Source organism: Crotalus tigris, unplaced genomic scaffold (genome assembly GCF_016545835.1).
Source record: "Crotalus tigris isolate CLP2741 ecotype Arizona unplaced genomic scaffold, ASM1654583v1 scf7180000019068.10715455, whole genome shotgun sequence".
Classification (NCBI taxonomy): domain Eukaryota; kingdom Metazoa; phylum Chordata; class Lepidosauria; order Squamata; family Viperidae; genus Crotalus; species Crotalus tigris.
The window spans coordinates 1,361,228-1,379,678 of NW_024097358.1; the positions used below are offsets into that span (position 1 = coordinate 1,361,228).

An 18,451-nucleotide genomic window follows, 5' to 3' on the forward strand; every position below is an offset into this window, starting at 1 on the left:
AGTAAAGTACATAGTAAAGTAAATATATAATGAAGTATAATAAAGTAGTATAATAAAGTAACATTACATTTTCAATTGATTTTGTGAAACAGTCTTCTTCAAAGATCAGCTGTACCTCTCAAGTTGAACAGAGTCATGTTGAAATAAGATGGGTGGCAAATACATTTAATTAATAAATAAGTAAATGTTGTAAGAATCTTCTTCCTTACCTCCAATTCTCGCATTGTATGCAATACCCACAATGCAGTTGGAGTTGTTTGCCGATGCTGCCACTTCGCCAGCGCAGCGGGTGCCGTGCCTAGGAAGAGAATTCCCAGAAAGGTTTTAGAATTCAGTAGAAACAGAGACCGAGAGAGAGAGAGAGAGAGAGAGAGAGAGAGAGGAAAGAAGAAGAAGGAGGAGGAGGAGGAGGAGGAGGAGGAGGAGGAGGAGGAAGAGAGAGACAGAGACAGAGACAGAGAGAAAGAGAGAGACAGAGACAGAAAGAGAAAGAGAAAGAGAGAGAGAGAGAGGAAAGAAGAAGAAGAAGAAGAAGAAGAGGAGGAGGAGGAGGAGAAAGTGAGAGACAGAGACAGAGAGAAAGAGAGAGACAGAGACAGAGACAGAAAGAGAAAGAGAAAGAGAGAGAGAAAAGAAGTAGAAGGAGAAGGAGAAGAAGGAGAAGGAGAAGAAAGAGAGACAGAGACAGAAAGAGAAAGAGAAAGAGAAAGAGAGAGGGGGGAAGAAGAAGGAGGAGAAGAAGAAGAAGAAGAAGAAGAAGAAGGAGAAGGAGAAGGAGAAGGAGAAGGAGAAGGAGAGAGAGAGAGACAGAGACAGAAAGAGAAAGAGAAAGAGAAAGAGAGAAGGAGAGGGGGGGGGGAGAGAGATGGACCTGCATAAATTTAGCCACCGAGAACTGATTTAAGATTTGGATCTCACTAAGGCAAAAAACTAGGACTGGTTTCTAGTTTGAGGGTTATTCCTCCTTATAGGACAATTTATACGTTGCCACCAGAGTACTTTTTTTCTCCTGTTATTCTTTGCAAGCTTTATTTGAGATGGGAAATGTAGGAGAAGGAATCGCCTGTTATTTCATCTCTGTTGCATGGGGCCATATTTGTTTAAGGCATGCTAAGGCTGCAAGTGCTTCCCCCGTTCTTAAAAAGACACCTGGATTTGTCTTAATGGGCTCATCATTCACTTGGCATTACTATTGCTTTTAATAATGCATCTAACACACATTTAGCCCCAGACTATAATCCTTCACCCTCTGAAATCCTCCTAAATATGTAATGGAAAGTTCAGTTCCATGCCTATAGAAGACAGCATGGAAGCTAGTCTAGATCTTTCAATGTTTACCTTTTTAGGTGCAAAAAAATCATATATTTAGTTTAAGATTCTATATATGCATGAAAAATCCGCCCTATTAGCCTGACTTTTCAGGTAGTCCAAGGCAAGAAAACCAGGACTCCAGAGAAACTAGTTTGCAATTGCTGTGTTGGTAAAAATACCTTTGCTGTGGTTTGCCAAATTAACTCAGTCGGTTTGGTTCATAGAATAGACAAAGAGATGTCAGACTAAAGAAACCAGGAACGGGAATTTATTTCAAAGCACTTAAGGAGGTTTTTTTTCAGCTACTGTACATATTCACAAGAATCTGGTCTACTAAACGGTCAAGTCAAATTGGCATTTGATAAAGGTCAATGGAATTCACAGAGGGGGCGTGGACTTGTGTCTCTTATGGCTGCACAATGATTCCAAACTGGTGACACACTTAACCCCACTCTCCAGCTCAGCATGCTCATCTCCTACACAGTGTACTGTGCTAAAATGTTTGGGTTCTAGGTGCTAGGTAAATACAGCCACTCTGGACTCTGATTCAGTGCTACTCTTCATTACCATAACATGTATTATAAATGAGGCTAGAGCATTTGACAGAGGTGAAGTAAATTTCTGATTGGGCAAAGGCACTCTGTGCAAATCAAGGATAAGCATGTTTCTGCCTTCTGGTATTCATTAAAGTGGAACGCCTCTACGGCAGCCTGTGTTCGGAAAACTTTCAAAAGTGCATCAAAGTTTTTGACAATTAATCCCCTCCATTAATGAAGTGCTCAGAGGATTACTATCATTAGAAGAGAGAAAAGCTGATCTTAGAAAGAGAGTGTTCATACCCAAGCTGAGTCCTGCAAGCCTGGAGGAATAATATTTTTCAGGGTAGCCAAACAGCTGCAGAATTCAACACACATAACATCATTCCCAATCCCAGCTCAATCCAGCCTAGGGAATTTCTGCTCTACACTTTATTAAGCAACTGTAGCATCTTATTTCTGATCGCATGCCAAACTATGGTTAATGAGGCTCAACTATAGTTTGGCTGGATGCCCTGACTGAAAACTATTGTTCCAATGGCTGATCGGCTTCCAAAATTGCTTTTAAGAAACAGAAATGCTAAGGAGAGAGAGGGGGGAGGGAGAGAGAGGGAGAGAGAGAGAGAGGGAGGGAAGGAGAGAGGGAGAGAGAGGGAGAGAGAGAGAGAGAGAGAATGGAACACACTTATTTTCATTGCTTGGATCATAGCGTGGAGTTGGGTCTTCATCATTTCCATTGACATCATAGCTTGCATGAGGGTCCTAAGGAAAGAAAAAAAATAACCTAAAGCACAACTAGAAAAAACAAATTGGAAACAAGACACAAGAAGTAATGGACAGAAGCTTACCAAAGGAGATTTAACCTAGAATGAAGGAGAAATTTCCTGATAGTGAGAACGATTATTCAGTGGAAAGGCTTGCCTTCAGAACCTCACTGGAGGTTTTAAAGAAAAGATTGGGTAGCCATTTGTCCAGAATAGTCTCCTACTTGAGCAGGGAGGTGGACTAGAAGACCTCCAAGGTCCCTTCCAATTCTGCAATCTGTTAAAATTTTAGGATTGAATTCTTCTTCACTCTCTTATAACCTTGCTCCTTCTCCAAAGATCTCAGAAGGTTTCTATGGGATTCCCATCTCTGCATTGAAGCTTGTTCAGACCCATAAGCCTACACTGGATTAGTTAAAAGTAACTTTCACTGCATTCAACAGGACGGGTCATTCTCAAGAGAGCAAGCTTTGGCTTGCTTATTCACTGGCTCAAAATATTTTGTAAAAAGAAAAGCGATTTCTTGAGCTGAAAGAGGCCCTCAGAGAAGTTCACCACTCTCAAATATCCACAGCTAGAAGAACAACACAAGAAGTGTGTAGTGCTGGACTCAAAAGCAGGCTAAGTCCTTTGGGGCTGATGTGGACCGTCTCTCTCTGTCGGTCATCAGCTCTTTCAAAGAATGGTGCCTTTTCCCATTTCCCAAGGAAAATACTTGCTTCAGAGGCATTACAGAGGTAACCAGCAGTTGTGTGTTGTATTGCTGTCCTGTTGCCATCTCCTTAACTCAAACAAGAATGTACAGAGCCCGTATCGGATGCTTGCTTTGCATCCAAAGATGCACAACATCCAAGAAAAAAAAAGAAAAGACGGAGAAAGAAAAGGGAGCAAAACTCCAAACTCAGGAACTCCTAAAGCAATTTTTCTCCCACCCTTTCTTATGCAAACCCAGCTGCAGACCAGGTGACGGAAGAAACTTATGGACCCTTTGCAGGTGAGATCCTACTCTATTTCTCCTTCTGTTATGGAGACGACCAGAATATTCTGGAGACAGAGAAAATCCCTGATGATGGGGTCCAGCACGAGCCCAACAGCTTGGTAGACTAAACCTTTGGTCCCAGTGAACGACTTAAGATCCTGCAACATTATCCTGGGACAGGTATATTTATCTTCATTCACTACAGATTAACTGCCTTGATTTTTTTTCTGCTGAGATAATGCAAAATCAGCTGACATCATAGCAGAGCGTAGCAAACTTCCTTTGCTTCTTTTTATTATGGCGTACAAGTAGACAACAACCAAAAACGTGTGCCAAGTCATTCCCATCTCTACTTACATAGTTCTGCACAAGATCGGGGTGATTCCTCTCTATGCCGTCATCAAGGATAGTCACTATGACACCTTTGCCGGTGTATCCTCTTTGCCAAGCTCCCAGGACATTCATTTCGGACCTGCATTCGCTGTTGTTGTCTTCACAATGCTGAGAACAAAGACAGCAGTGAGTGAGCTGTGTTGCTTTCCTTTCCATACCTGTCACGCTCAATCAGAAAGACGGACTTCCGGTAGCTACTCTGAGTTTGAAAATGATAGGACCAGCTCTGGATTAGATAGAGGAAGCCATTGCCCCAGGCAATAGAACAATTGTGTCTGCTCACTTCGGATCCTTTTTCTGGATTTAACTGATGCTGCAGCCTGAACCAGACAGAAACAACTTGACCACTGCTGTTCCTTTTCTGGCAGCTTGCAAGACCAGCTACTGTAAAGCATTAAATGTGAAACTTCCCTGGAAGGCTGTTCAGAAGTTGCAGCCTGTTCCAACATACAGCAGCTCCGCTTCAGCTAGTCAACAAGCAAATCACGGAGGAACCTGTTTTTGCTGTTATTTTAAGACTTTCGGGAACACCCTGACTGTTTCCAAGGTGGTTTTCACACCAGCAAATGTCTTTCACAGCATGGGACTTAAAAAAAAACCAAACCCCTGAATGAATGTCTGCTCTTGTAGCAGTCTGCCTGTGTGTTGTGTAATTCTCAGAGCCTTCCTCTCCAAGTTCTCTTGCTGTTTTGGGGGTAGGTGAAAACAAGAGAGAATAGAAAAATTAGTTAGAAGAGATTTGTGGTAGATTGATATTATATATAGCAGTGGTTGTCAACCTTTTCTTCACCAAGGTCCCCCTGTAAATACCTTTTGTGGCCACAGACCATGGCCACTGACTATCAAATCTAAACAAGCCTTCACGGACCCCCTTTGACAATAACATGACCCTTCAGGGGTCCACAAACACAGATTGAGAACCACAGGTATATAATACTTGAGACAAGAGGTCACCATATATACCTGCAGACCTCAAATATACCTGCAGACCTATACACCTGCAGACCTCAACTTATAAAGCACACTGTCTTTATCAGGCACAACTTGGCCCCTTCTCCAATTTTGGACCCTTAGAATTTGTGCAATCCAAATTTTTAAGATCAGCAAATTCAAACCTCAAAATAGGTCTCTAACACCACCCAGGGACAAGAGACAAGAGACATGAAAGTGGAGGTGAGAAGATGAGGAGTCATTTATACATTTCTTAATGTTATTTATCTCTTTTTCTTTCTTTCTTTCCCTGAGACTGATTCTTCTAGCAACCCACAAAGATAGATAGGATGATTCACCTGCAAGCTGAATTCATCGTAGGTAAACTTGCAGTTCATTGTACCAAACAGGGGATCTCAAGTCTCTGTTACCCCGCAATTAATTTTATTGCACATCTGCATGTACTTGAGCAGATACACCAATATGGTGTTTGCTTAGCCAGACAAGTCAGATGTTTAGGCTGGGTTTAGTATTTCTGTCCACCTATTGAATCTTTCCTACCATTATTATTTTGTTGTCAATGACTAGCAAAGTAGCTGCAACACTAAAACAACCCATTCAAGCAGGCTCAAATACAATAAGAGCCAAATAAAACCACTATAAAGACAATTGCAATTTACACACATGAGAAGCAAAGGAGAACCAAATAAAAACAAAAGCAAAAATGAAATAAATCAAACAAAAATTAAAAAAAATGAGTTAAAAGAATGAAACGACTTCCTTGTGACATCATTCCAAGATTAGGGCATCTTGAGCTTCCTATGGCAATAGCTGCTCTTTACACACACACACACACACATACACACAGAGACACACACATAAAGTGTATAGTTACCATGTACCACATTTCAGGCCAAGATGGGTCGTTGAATGAAATGAAGCGATGGTTGCGTCGGACTCTCCTTTTGACTCTTGGTTTAATTTCTTGCTGCTGCACCCACTTTACCTGGAGGATGATAAAAGAGTTGCATTTATCCCTTTTGCTTTCTCTTTTAAAGAGCTGCTTCCGTAGAGCAGGGTATTTGGCAGGTCAGTTTTGGCTTCTAGCTCCTCAGATGCCTCCTCCATGGCTCTCCATTAAGATAATTGAATACCAACAAACAGGGACATTAAAAGATCAAAGTGAATCTCATTAATCAGTGAGAGCAAATCCCCAGAGTCACCAGCAGTAGCTCGGGTTCTTTTAAAAAAAAAGAGATAGAGAAAAATATCCGGTGGGATTCTTGAAATAAGGACTCTAGAAACTAGGAGCCATCCCAGGCAAGGTTCTTGTCCTCATAAAACACCTTGTTATATGAACAATCCCATTCTTTTTCTGCAGTTCACAGCCCTGCTTTTCTACTTAGCACTCAACCATCACTCTTACCTAGTAGATAGGAAGCTACAAAACAAGGGGCTTAAGAAGACTGTGGAGCATTTTAGATTCAAAAGAGAAACCATGCTACAGAATATGCCAGGACCCAAGGGTGATAGGAAGCAACTAGGCGCCTCCATAGCATCAACGGGCAACCCCTTAAACCAAGGGTCTTCAGACTTGGCAACTTGAAGACTTGTGGACTTCAATTCCCAGAGTTCCTCAGCCAGCTCTGGGAATTGAAGTCCACAAGTCTTCAAGTTGCCAAGTTTGAAGACCCCTGCCTTAAACCAAACACATCTTTTCCCACAGTCATGCAGCAGCTGGGAAAAGATGCAGCAAGTATAAGGAACTACCAACAGGTACTACAGGAATGCAGGTTTGTGCTTTCAAGCACCCCTTTTCCACTCCCCACCACCACCTTCAAATCTAATGCGTTGCATGCCTAGTGCCCAACTGCGCTTCCAAAAAACATCTTATAACAGCGAGATTGTTCTTCTCGTGAGAAGCAATTTTGAACCTGTGAACCTCTATGGAGGTTCTCCATCATCCAGGTCCTGGTTGTCCCAAAGATGCTTTTTCCAAAAGGCAACTGGGACTTTTTTTTTTTCCTTTGAAAATGTTTTGCCTCTGAAGTTCTGAAGAAGCTTCCTGGATGAGAAGAAGTGTGACATTTTCAAAGGAAAACAAAAACAAAAACAACGTCCGGTTGCCTTTTGGAAAAAGCATCTTTGGGTGAACCTATGAATGTTTCTATCATTTTTCTAACCAATGCTCTACCTTCTTCTACCTTTTTCTTCCTTCCCTTCTTTTTGCTGTTGATTTCTGGCAACTGCCTGCATGAATCCCTGAAGTTTTCTTGGAAACCTTTCCAGGAACATTTTGCCCTTGCCTACTTCTTCCTAGGACTGAGAAAGATACTGTCCAAAAGTCACCCACCAGTAGGTTTTGTGCTTTTGGTAGGACTAGAATTCACAGCCTCCTGGTGCCTTAACCACTGCACCTGGTTCTCTTCCTCTTATATATCGTAGTAGATCTTCTTTTCTAACACCCAACACATTTCGGAAACAAGAAGCGCCATGTTTAGTCGTTAGCCTGCCTGAGACCAAACGACAGTGACAAATCAGATTGATGCTACAAAACAAAATGGAAAAAAAAAACATTTTCCCTAACTGTTAAAATAATTTCCGTCCCTTTTCATCAAAGTCAAAATAATACTTCTACAGCTCTTGCTGTGCAGCTTTGCTACAACAGCTGCTCTGCAGCTGCAGACTCCTGTTCACACACTAACAAAATAAATTATAAATCTCCTGCACATTGAAAATGGGGGGGGCTAAATATTGTTTATCCATTTACAAACTGACCAGGATTACCATAATAAAACTTGGAAATGATGTGATCTTTGCCGCACAAGTGGAGAAAGGAAATAGGTGCTGTTGTTTTTTTTTTTCCTTTCCCTTCTCAGCATCAGAGAAAACAACCGTGAAATCTGGGATTAAGCTCCAAGGTAAGCAGAATCCCTGAACGAACACGTAATCTCAGAAAATGAGGATCATATATATATATATATATATATATATATATATATATATATATATATATATATATATATATATCTTAGCCACATTTTGATAGTAATAATACACGTAATCTCAGAAAATGAGGATCATATATATATATATATATATATATATATATATATGAGGTTTTCGCGGTGTTTGTATGTAGGTCTTTGGTTGTTCGGGTTTTCTCCCGCGTAAAATTGGAATACTTCCAATTTTACGCGGGAGAAAACCCGAACAACCAAAGACCTACATATATATATATATATATATATATATATCTTAGCCTCACATTTTGATAGTAATAAATAGGAGTTCTAAGGAGGGGGGGCGGGATGACAACTCTGACCTTTTCAAACCGTGCATGTTTAGCAACTGCACGGAACATCACCAGATGTTTAATGTGTGCTCAACGGATTCCTGAGTAATTGTTCAGAAGATCATCAAACATCTTTAGCCTCAGAACCTTAGAGATATTAAAAACCTTTGCCTGGGCTGTTTTTCTCAAACAGCCTGGCTTTCATGTAGTGTGGTTCATGATGAGGGGCTTAAAAAAGTAGCACACGTTTTAAAACAACCATCCCTTCAACCTAAGCAATCTTTCCTGAGAGGAAGGCAGTCACTTCCAGAATTCCCCAGCCACCATGGCTACTGCTGAGGATTCTGGAGTGCCCAGAAACTGCCTAAGTTTCGGGAGAGCTGGTCCTGATGAATGCCTTGCTATGCCGTTTCTATCAAGCTGGTCGGTAGCATGGAGACAAAATAAGTTTGTTCCAAGCCAGTTAAAGATAGAATACAGCCTGCTGAAGACACAGCCCTAGTTATATGGCCAAATCAACTTATTGAAGACTCCTCTGTAAGAATCCAGAAGAACTACCTAATACGGCTCATCATGGTCTATTAGTGTCCTTTCCTGGTGAAGAATTCCCTGTAGTTTTATGATTGGTGTCTCAAGACAGTCTCCAAAAAGTACTTGATTTCTGATAGAAAAGAGTATTTGTAGCTCATGGTTGAACTGTGGGGTCCTTGGTGCTCTCTGAGCTTGGTGGTTTTCTTGAAGACATTTCATTACCAAATTAGGTATCATCATTCAGTGCCCAGTGATGATGTTACGTACTTGGGTAACGAAGTATCTGCAAGAAAACCACCAAGCTCAGAGAGCATCAAGGATCCCATAATTGACTTTTGTTACAACAAATAATACATTTGATCCTTCCCCAGACATGTTTTTAAGTAATTTTCCAATTCTGCGGTCCTCCACTAATAAATTCACCATGGATTTATTCATCTAAAATATTTATATGCTATTATTCATATACTTCTTTTCCAGACTTTAAGCTATGTTGCTTTCCATGGGTCATACACAGCAGCATGGGCAACAGTGAGAAATGATGGGAGTTGTAATCAACCAATCTCTGGAAGGCTGCAGGTTGTCTAATCCAACCAGAGAAATACACCTTTGGATTCAGGCTATGCACACAATTTGTGGAGAAAAGGTGCTTTTCCTCTCCATTTTTTTAAAATGACGTTTTTATCAACAACATTTCAGTGCGTTTATTTCCTTTAAAAATCCATCATGTCCGCCCCCAAATGTGCACAAACCCTCATGTGGTTAATTGGATGCTGATTGCGAGGCTATTTTTAATCCTGTCTAAATGACATGACAGAGGCCAAGAGATGTACAAGTTGTGAAAAGAGAATAAAAATTACCCAGGCAAATTCGTTTTCGAATATTAGCTGAAAAATCACACTCCAGCCTAGCCTTTCCCAAACTCTCTTACAGATGGCGAGTCTTGGAATTGCTATGTTTCAGGGACAAATGGATTTATTTCTGATTCAGCTATTGGGTATTTGAATTTTAACTTCAGTTTTTCTTTGCAGTGCTCCATGATGATGAGTTTGCAAATAGTCTGTTTCTCCATTTGGAGGACTTCTTATTTCATACATCTACCCTCTTTGGAATTGGCAATGCAGAAGGCATTGCAAGGGAATGGTGGCTTAGAAGCTCTTCCTCCAAAGACAGGGGTAGAGAACTTTGGCTCTTTTATGATTTGTGGACTTCAATACCCAGAATTCCTGAACCCGCCATGCTGATTCAGGAATTCTGAGAGTTGGTCCACAAATCATAAAAGAGCCAAGGTTCTCTACCCATTCTAGGAAATGCTTAGATAATTTTTGTGTATACTCCGATAAATACATAAAGCATGGAATAGAAAGGACTTCTGGAGTCCAAGGCTTCAAGCAATTTATTAGCTGTGATGGCACAGTGGTTAGAATGCAGTACTGCAGGCTAACTCTGCCCATTGTCAAGAGTTTGATCCTGACTGGTTCAAGATGGACTCAGCTTTCCATCCTCCCGAGGTCGATAAAACTGAGGACCCAGATTGTTGGGGGGCAACATGCTGACTCTGTAAACTGCTTAGAGAGTTCTATAAAGCATGAGAAGTGGTATATAAGTCTAAGTGCTAGTGCTATTTTATTTCTCTTTTGCCCAAATTGGAGACGAGAGAAGTTTGTCCAGTGCATGGTGTCTCTTGTTCCTGTTCTGAATGGAGCAAGGTTGATAGCAGAAAAGCTGGTTGTGCCTCCTCTTCAAACTGCTGCTGAGCAGTTGAGAACGGTTCACTGCACACCCATCTAAGACCGTGCCATCAGGTTGAACAGGACAATCTGCTCAATATGAGCAAAAGGGCAGTTAATTTACTAATTACACTGGCAAATTTCAGGGAGCCTTTGGAATGCAAATTTCTATAAAGACTTGCATAAATTGGAAAAAGAGCCTCAGCTGTAAAAGCATCAGCTCATTTAGATGACATGAAATTTATCTTTTCATTCTCCCCTCCCAAACCCCTTATTTGTAAGAATTCTCAAGAACCGCACCGTGTTTTCTCTGCCATTTGAATTCCAGGTGGCATTATTTGTCAGTGAAAGTAAAGGTTCTGCCACTATCATTTGCATATTCACACAGTAACATTAAATGGAACAGTCAAAGGGTGATCCATCCTCCTGAAATAAAGTAGAAATGTACTCCTTGATTATGAAATCAAAATAAAAGCCAAGTCCTGAATGCTGCCGTGCTAATTTTGGACAGCATGTTTAGGTAAATACTAATTGAACACATTGCTAAATAACTTAAACACCTGTTCTATTGCAGAAATCATTTATTTTCCCACCAAGAGTCTCTTTTGCATCTCTCTGAAATCTGATAGTGCTCTGAAAAGTTAACAAAGGTTTTTCTTCCAAGGGATAGGGCCATTGTTTCTGGCTGCTGAATAAGATCAAATTACCGAACTGAAGACATATTTGAGCTTTTCAAACGTATGCTTTCCAAAAGATTGGCAGAAAACTTGCACTTTTACAGTTTGGGGTCAGCTAGAAGACTGAGAGGTGTTTTTATCAGAGACTAGTTTAAGATCCTCTTAATGCATTACCCGTGAAAGTGCATTGTCTACTTGCATGAGAGATACAACCAACAAAACGGGCTTTGGGTATATATTCTGTGTGTATTTCTGTGTGCAGCATTAGAAGAACCTTTTGTGTAAGAACAAACATTTCTGCGAAAAGTTTTTTTTTAGGGAGAGGATATGGCATAGATCAATAGATAGATAGATAGATAGATAGATAGATAGATAGATAGATAGATAAGGATAGGATAGGTAGATAGATAGATAGATAGATAGATAGATAGATGGATGGATGGATGGATGGATGGATGGATGGATGGATGATTGGATGGATGGATGGATGGATGGATGGATGGATGGATGATTGGATGGATGGATGGATGGATGGATGGATAGATAGATAGATAGATAGATAGATAGATAGATAGATATCCTTAAATGAAAGGCATCTTCTCCTGGAACTGAAGCCTGTAGCAGCTATGAAGAACAGCTCACAAAGGAAAAGACACAGCTGCTTTAAAGAATTGCAGACAGGTGCTACGTCCATTAGCATCAACATTACTTTTTGTCTTCAAATCTTAAATTCTATTTTTAATTCTATTTCACACTGCAGTTATATGGGGATGGGTTAGGGTTAGGGCACACTGGCTGAGGAATTCTGGAAGTTGAAGTCCACAAGTCATGAAAGGACCACGTTTGAAGACCCCTGTTCTAACAGAAGCATATCGTTCTCCTTGTCTCCTCCCCAAATAGATTGCTAGTGAAAACTGTTGATGTTCATCAACAGTTCATCAGTGACTTTGAGGAGGAAAAAAAATAGAAAAATATGCCACATCTGCTCAGAAGAAAGAATACAAGGTTTTTCTTCTCCTTTCTCTGTTCCTAATATCTGTCCTTTCAGTCTACTGCTTTTTAATATTTAGTAAGGGCAGCTTTGCAATTCAACAGGGGTCTTGGAAACCTCCCACAATTAAGAGAGGGCAAGAATGAGCAATTGGCAAAGCTTTATTGACCAAGCAGAATCAAAATAGATGATTTTTTTGTGTGTTTCAAAATCTTCATGCAAATCACACAAGTAGATACAGTATTATCTATTTGCTTCTGTCTTAATAATCCATCACAAGATTGGAATGCCCTGTAGCAAAGACATAGGGATGTATGATTCAATCAAAAAAAAAAAAAAGGAATGATAGACTAGCCAAAAAAAAAATCCTAAAGGACAAAATACTCAACTGGTAAAGCACATCATAACTCTCTTTCTTCAAAGACAATTAGATCTAATTAACATCTTTTTAATCCAATCCACAGTAGTACGAAAACAACTCCTGTTCATCAATGAAAGGAATATTAAATATTCCAGCAATTATCACATGACCCTAAAGAAGTGTTTTAAAGATTTTGAAAGCTTCTTTAGCAGGTCAGTTTGGGAAATATTCCACTGTCTCTTAGGAACTCTCTAAATGTAGAATTTTAGTGATTATTAGTAAAAGAAAAAAAAAATCAGCAGCAGCTATTGGTGCGCTAGCTACTCCTTTGTATCCTTATTAGCGTTACATACCTCACTGAGCCATGGTACAAATCGGAAGGAAACCCAATAGTTATGCAATTCGGTCCAATAAAATGAATCCATAACTTAACAGCCAACCTTATAAAGCCGATATTTATAATACAAATCAAACTCAACAGTCATAAATATTTAAAACACCACCCCATGAAAGAGCAGAGCACAACTATTCATAATTAATACAAAGCAAATATTAACCTGAAAAACTTCGAACTTAATTAGAGAAGAGTAAAACAAACGGGCCCCATTCTAATGTACTGGTCAAATAAAAAATAATTGTTTTTAAAGGTCATCGGAATTTGACAGAAGTGACCATAAGAAGAGAGTTGATCCCACAGGCCCAGGACAATGTCCCTGATGCCAGGAAGTCTGCAAATGAGGATGGAGAACAGAGAGAAGACCCTGCCCAGTGGAACATAAGGAACAAATAGGATTGTAGGGGAGAAATATGGGTCAACAGATCAAGGAACGTTGTAACCAAAGCATTAGAAGTTTAAACAGCTTGAACAGGGAACCAACATAGAGTCCTGCAATGTAATAAAATATGAGAATCGCCTGGAAGGTCTAGAAAGGTCCTGTTCTGGACTAAGATTAAGGCTAGAGAGAGGACACCCATCAGGTGACCACTGTAATAATCTTATAAATCAACCAATGCATGTTCAATGAAGCTATGTTCCCTCCCGTCTATACCCATCTCCTGATCCTGTGGACCTGTATGAGAACTTGCGTCACAGTCAGCTGATTATCAGACCAGACCTCAAGACCACAGGCAGAGGAAACTGGGACAACCCAGGGGCCTGGAATCCAGTGGGGGGGAAAACACAAACAAGGATGGAAAGACTATTTTTGTGTTATGCAACTTGAGACTATCTAAGACAAAATGCTCCTTTTCTTACTTGGTTGATTTCATTTGGGAACCTGGGGCCACATTGGTGATGGCTTCTGTGGGAGGAGATATCAGTATTGGACACACATACCTTTGGATCCATTCTGAGGAAGTTGTGTGGACCCCTGCTGCTGAACGTTGATCTTTTAATGGTCTTGCTGTGATGGAAATGATAATAGTCTTCCAGGCTCCCAACCTATAACAATCGATGTACAAAAACAAGTCAGGAAACTAACCAATTCAAGTATTCACTTTCTTCAAGGTATGGAGGATGTACAAAATATATTGAGATGAAATATTTTTTGATACCTTCCATTAGCCTTGCTCGACTTTGTGATCTTCAGATCTCTCAATGGTAGAATTACCAGAGAGCATCAACAAACAATTATAGCTATGTTAGTGTATGGGAATGAATGTGGGGTGAAAGTTTTGTTGTCCTTAATAGGAGAACACAAAAGAGTTTGTGAGATTTTTAATTCTCCAAGAACAGAGGTCTACACCAGTGATTGTCAACCTGTGGGGGCCACAATGTCATCACAGGGGGTCAGTGAATTGTTTGTTAAGCCTAGTGCTCTAAATCTTGAGTTTTCTTGCGGGTCCTTGGCTACAAAAGGTATTTTAAACGGGGGTCAATGGTGAAGAAAAGGTTAAGAACCACTGGTCTACACAATTAGCCATGTGAAAAAATATTTTGAGTTTGAAACAGTTGCTTCAAATTCAAAACAATCTGATCTGGCCTCATCGGATGTAATGGTATGTGTGGAAGACCTTGAGAGACGGAGCAAAGAAAAGCTATTTAGCGAACGGTCCGATAAGAGAAGACATAACCCACAGATGCACAATGGGTGGCGAAAGAGGTGGAGAAGGGACCTCCCATCAGCATTTCAGGTTGTGACAAAGATGGCAGGAGATTTATACTTTCAGACTTGCAAGATGTTGTCAATGTGGCCTTACAATAAAGTAGAATTAGCTCATTGGGTTGTATTTCCTGTCTGGTCTACCCAGGAAGGATGACACTGGATGTATTCCAGGGCTGTTCCAACTTTTCCAGAAATGTTTCAAATGTTTCAAACAGCACCATTTCCAGTTTTGAACTGAATTTGAAAGGGTCCGTTTTAAGCTTAAACATTTCTAGAATGATTGGTACAGCACTCAAGCACTTTCTGACAAAAAGTGGCCTTGAAGTTGGAACATAATATTTCAAGTTTGAATCTTCTCTATTTTTCAGTGTTCTGCATATTATAATGCAAAAACCTTTAAGCTTGAAGTGCCCCATTTGGGGCTCAATTTGAAATCCAATAAACTATCCCAATCTCCTAGTTCCGATGACATCCCAATATTTTGAACTAAAAGCTTACGGTGACTTTCAGCTTAGAACATTAAACCGTCTTTTTGCACACTTCTAGCAAGGTTGGAGCAGCATTTGAACGTGACCTCTTAAGTCAGAACATCTTGTCTTGAATTTGAATATTTTGAATTTTTGGCACCCAAAAAAAAAAGGATGGGGGAGAAGGAAGACGAAAATCAAGCCAAAACTCATAACCAGTTTAAAGCTTTGCAGTTTAAAACCAGGAAAATTTAAGATACTTGTGACCACCCAACAGCCTTAACCACATCAAGTAAAGACTTGGTAGATAATTCACAGATATTTTAGGCTTGGTTATTGACAGGCTTAATTAAGTTCAGCTCAACATGCTTGGTTAGTTAATGGTTCAATCTCTTGTGCAAACTAAGAAAATTGATTACACGAAGAACACCAGATTAAGGTGTTGTGTGAACACAGGTGACATGTACCCCCAATACATTTGGCAGGAGATCTAATTAGGAAAAGCTACCTTTAAATAATGAAAGACCTGATTAGGCATGATTGATTAATTGTATGCCATCTACTCATTTTCAACTGCTAGACGCCACAAAGATTAAGCATGATTATTAGACTTATATTTAGTCAATGTTTTTTTTAAAAAGGTACCTAATATTAATTTAATATATCTTAGGTGACAAGAATTTGAACTGAAATATTTATTTAGTAAAAAGATCATACAATGAAATATGCGTAATGAGATTTAATTCCTACATGGAGACAAATACAAAACTGTACCTATAATATCCTGGCAACTGTCATAAAGATTTAAAGAGAGTGATAGAAATCTAATTGTATTTCCCTTACTAAAGGAGAAATAGCCTCCGTCCGACAGAACAGATATTAATAGAAGAAAATATTTGTGGCTTAGGGTTAAATTGTGGAATTCTTGGTGCTTCTGAGCTATTTGCAAAGAAACAACCAAGCTCAGAGAGCACTATGGATGCCACAAAATAGATCTATTTCTTCTACAGAATCCTCACCCTTATTCTTTTATAACCCTTCATGTTCCTTCCACCCATTTTTTTTCGTAAAGTTGAAAGTGCAGGGGGTGAGGAGATAATGGGGAACATCTACTCTGCAAAGAGAAGCCCCATCATCCTCATGCCTTCATTCGTGAGAATCCCAATCATCCTCATGCCTTCATTCATGAGAAACCCCATCATCCTCATGCCTTCATTCATGAGAAGCCCCATCATCTTCATGCCTTTGTTCATGAGAAGCCCCACCATCCTCATGCCTTCGTTCATGAGAAGCCCCACCATCCTCATGCCTTCATTTGTGAGAAACCCCATCATCCTCATGCCTTCATTCATGAGAAGCCCCATCATCTTCATGCCTTCGTTCATGAGAAGCCCCACCATCCTCATGCCTTCATTCATGAGAAGCCCCATCATCCTCATGCCTTCATTCGTGAGAAACCCCATCATCCTCATGCCTTCATTCATGAGAAGCCCCATCATCCTCATGCCTTCATTCATGAGAAGCCCCACCATCCTCATGCCTTTATTCATGAGAAGCCCCATCATCCTCATGCATACATTCATGAGAAGCCCAATCATGCCTTCATTTGTGAGGAGCCCCATCATCCTCATGCCTTCATTCATGAGAAGCCCCACCATCTAAAGTTGAGCTTCTTCAATAGCATCTGCTTGCCATATATTAGTTGTTTAAACTTTGGTCTTGAGCATTGAGAATTCTTAAAATGTGGGTTTGCAGCTCCTTCTTAAGATTCTCTGTGAGCCACATAGAATCCAGAGGTATTTACAGAAATACCTCATGTCAAGTCACTAAAAGCCAACATTTTGTTTGGAAGCATTTCTAATGGCCTAATTTTTCTATCGCCAAGGAACTCTGGAGAACGAGCTATTTTCTCTCTGGGCACTTGTGTCCCACTGCAGGATTACCTGTCCCAGCTTGACTGCATATTCACGTTTGCAGAGCCTCAGGAGATCAGTTCTGCTACCGCTTTTAAGTTAATCTCCTCGGATTGTCTAGAACTGAGTCCCACTGGAACCAAGATAGAGAGAGAGACTCACAGTCCATCTGTCTAATCTTCTGGTGAAAGGCTTATGTGAATAGATAAACTAAACATTTTAGCCTCTTACCAGAAAAAAATGAGCCAACTGAAATGGGGAAAAAAAGTAATTCAGCGCTTAATACAACCTTTGTTGTTTCCCAGCTCTGTTCTAGTAACAAAATCTGCTTCACCTGAAAAATGGCTACCAAAATTTTAAAGCAGGAAGACCGTGGAATCAAAATGTTCAGAAAACTGTCTGCCCTTAACAGGTGCATCCATTTGAGAAGAAGCTAAAGGCCATGATTATTTTGCTGGTGCTGCAAGGACATGCACACTTATTCCAAGAAAATGAATTGCAAAAAGCAAGCAGCCCACTACTTGTAGAAACATTCGTGTTCCCCAGGTCAACAGCTGCAAAGGCAATCACTGGAAGCCTCCAGATCAGGGGTCTTCAAACTTGGCCCTTTTATTTATGACTTGTGGACTTCAACTCCCAGAATTCCTCAGCCAGCGTGCCTCCAGGAGTTGAAGTCCACAAGTCATAAAAGGGCCAAGTTTGAAGACCCCCGCTCCAGATCATTTAAGGTTGAAACAGTGTCACCATGATCCCAAAAGTGCTTTCTCCAAAAGGCAATTGGACGTTCTTGAGGTTTTTTTCCCCCTTTGAAAACATTTAGCTTCTCATCCAAGAAGCTTCTTCAGTTTGGAAGAAGAACTGAGAACTGAAAAAAGCTTCTTGGGTGAGAAGTAAAACATTTTCAAAGGAAAGAAAACCAAGAAAGTCCAGTTGCCTTTTGGAAAAAGCACCTTTGGGATAACCATGACCTCGATGATTGAGAATCTCCACAGCCAAATGTCATCACAACTTTATGTGTTGGAGAGGAGAGGAGAGGAGAAAAGAGCAGACCCCAGTTTGGTCAAATTAGAAATTTCGCCAAATCCACAAGGTTCTGTAGAGGTGAGCACTCTAGGGAAAGATTAGATCCACTAAAACTGCAGGGTTATATTCATTTCCCAGGAAACACATTTCACTGAAAACCATGAACCTTAATTTTGATTGAAGGTGTATCAGACTGCATTATAGAATTCTTATGATTTATTTATTGGTAGATTTATATCTTGCATTTCCTTTAGAAGCTCAAGGCAGCAATCCCAGACTTCCTTCTTCCTATTTTTCTCCTCCACTACCTTGTGGCAGGCTGGGCTGAAAGAGAGTGACTAGCTTAAAGTCACTCAGTAGGTTTCCATGACGGGACTCTGCCTTTCTGCATAAATCTATATCAGAATAAATACAACACTCCTACAAAAGGAAAACAGATATTTCA

General features: G+C 40.2%; 1 protein-coding gene across 2 annotated transcripts in view; it reads right to left on the reverse strand.

Annotated features, from left to right (window-relative positions):
- The window catches only part of PCSK6 (proprotein convertase subtilisin/kexin type 6), a 77,990-nt gene that overhangs the window by 46,564 nt on the left and 12,975 nt on the right, over window positions 1-18,451 (reverse strand). For both annotated transcript variants that reach the window (XR_005558623.1, XM_039359178.1), the window contains exons 2-6: window positions 13,835-13,939; window positions 5,809-5,919; window positions 3,948-4,091; window positions 2,533-2,609; window positions 210-298 (exon numbers count right to left, since the gene is read on the reverse strand). Coding sequence is in view for 1 of the 2 variants with exons in the window: in XM_039359178.1 (XP_039215112.1) it covers window positions 210-298; window positions 2,533-2,609; window positions 3,948-4,091; window positions 5,809-5,919; window positions 13,835-13,939 (526 nt within the window). In the remaining variant the exon portion in view is untranslated. The remainder of the gene's footprint in view (window positions 1-209; window positions 299-2,532; window positions 2,610-3,947; window positions 4,092-5,808; window positions 5,920-13,834; window positions 13,940-18,451) is intronic.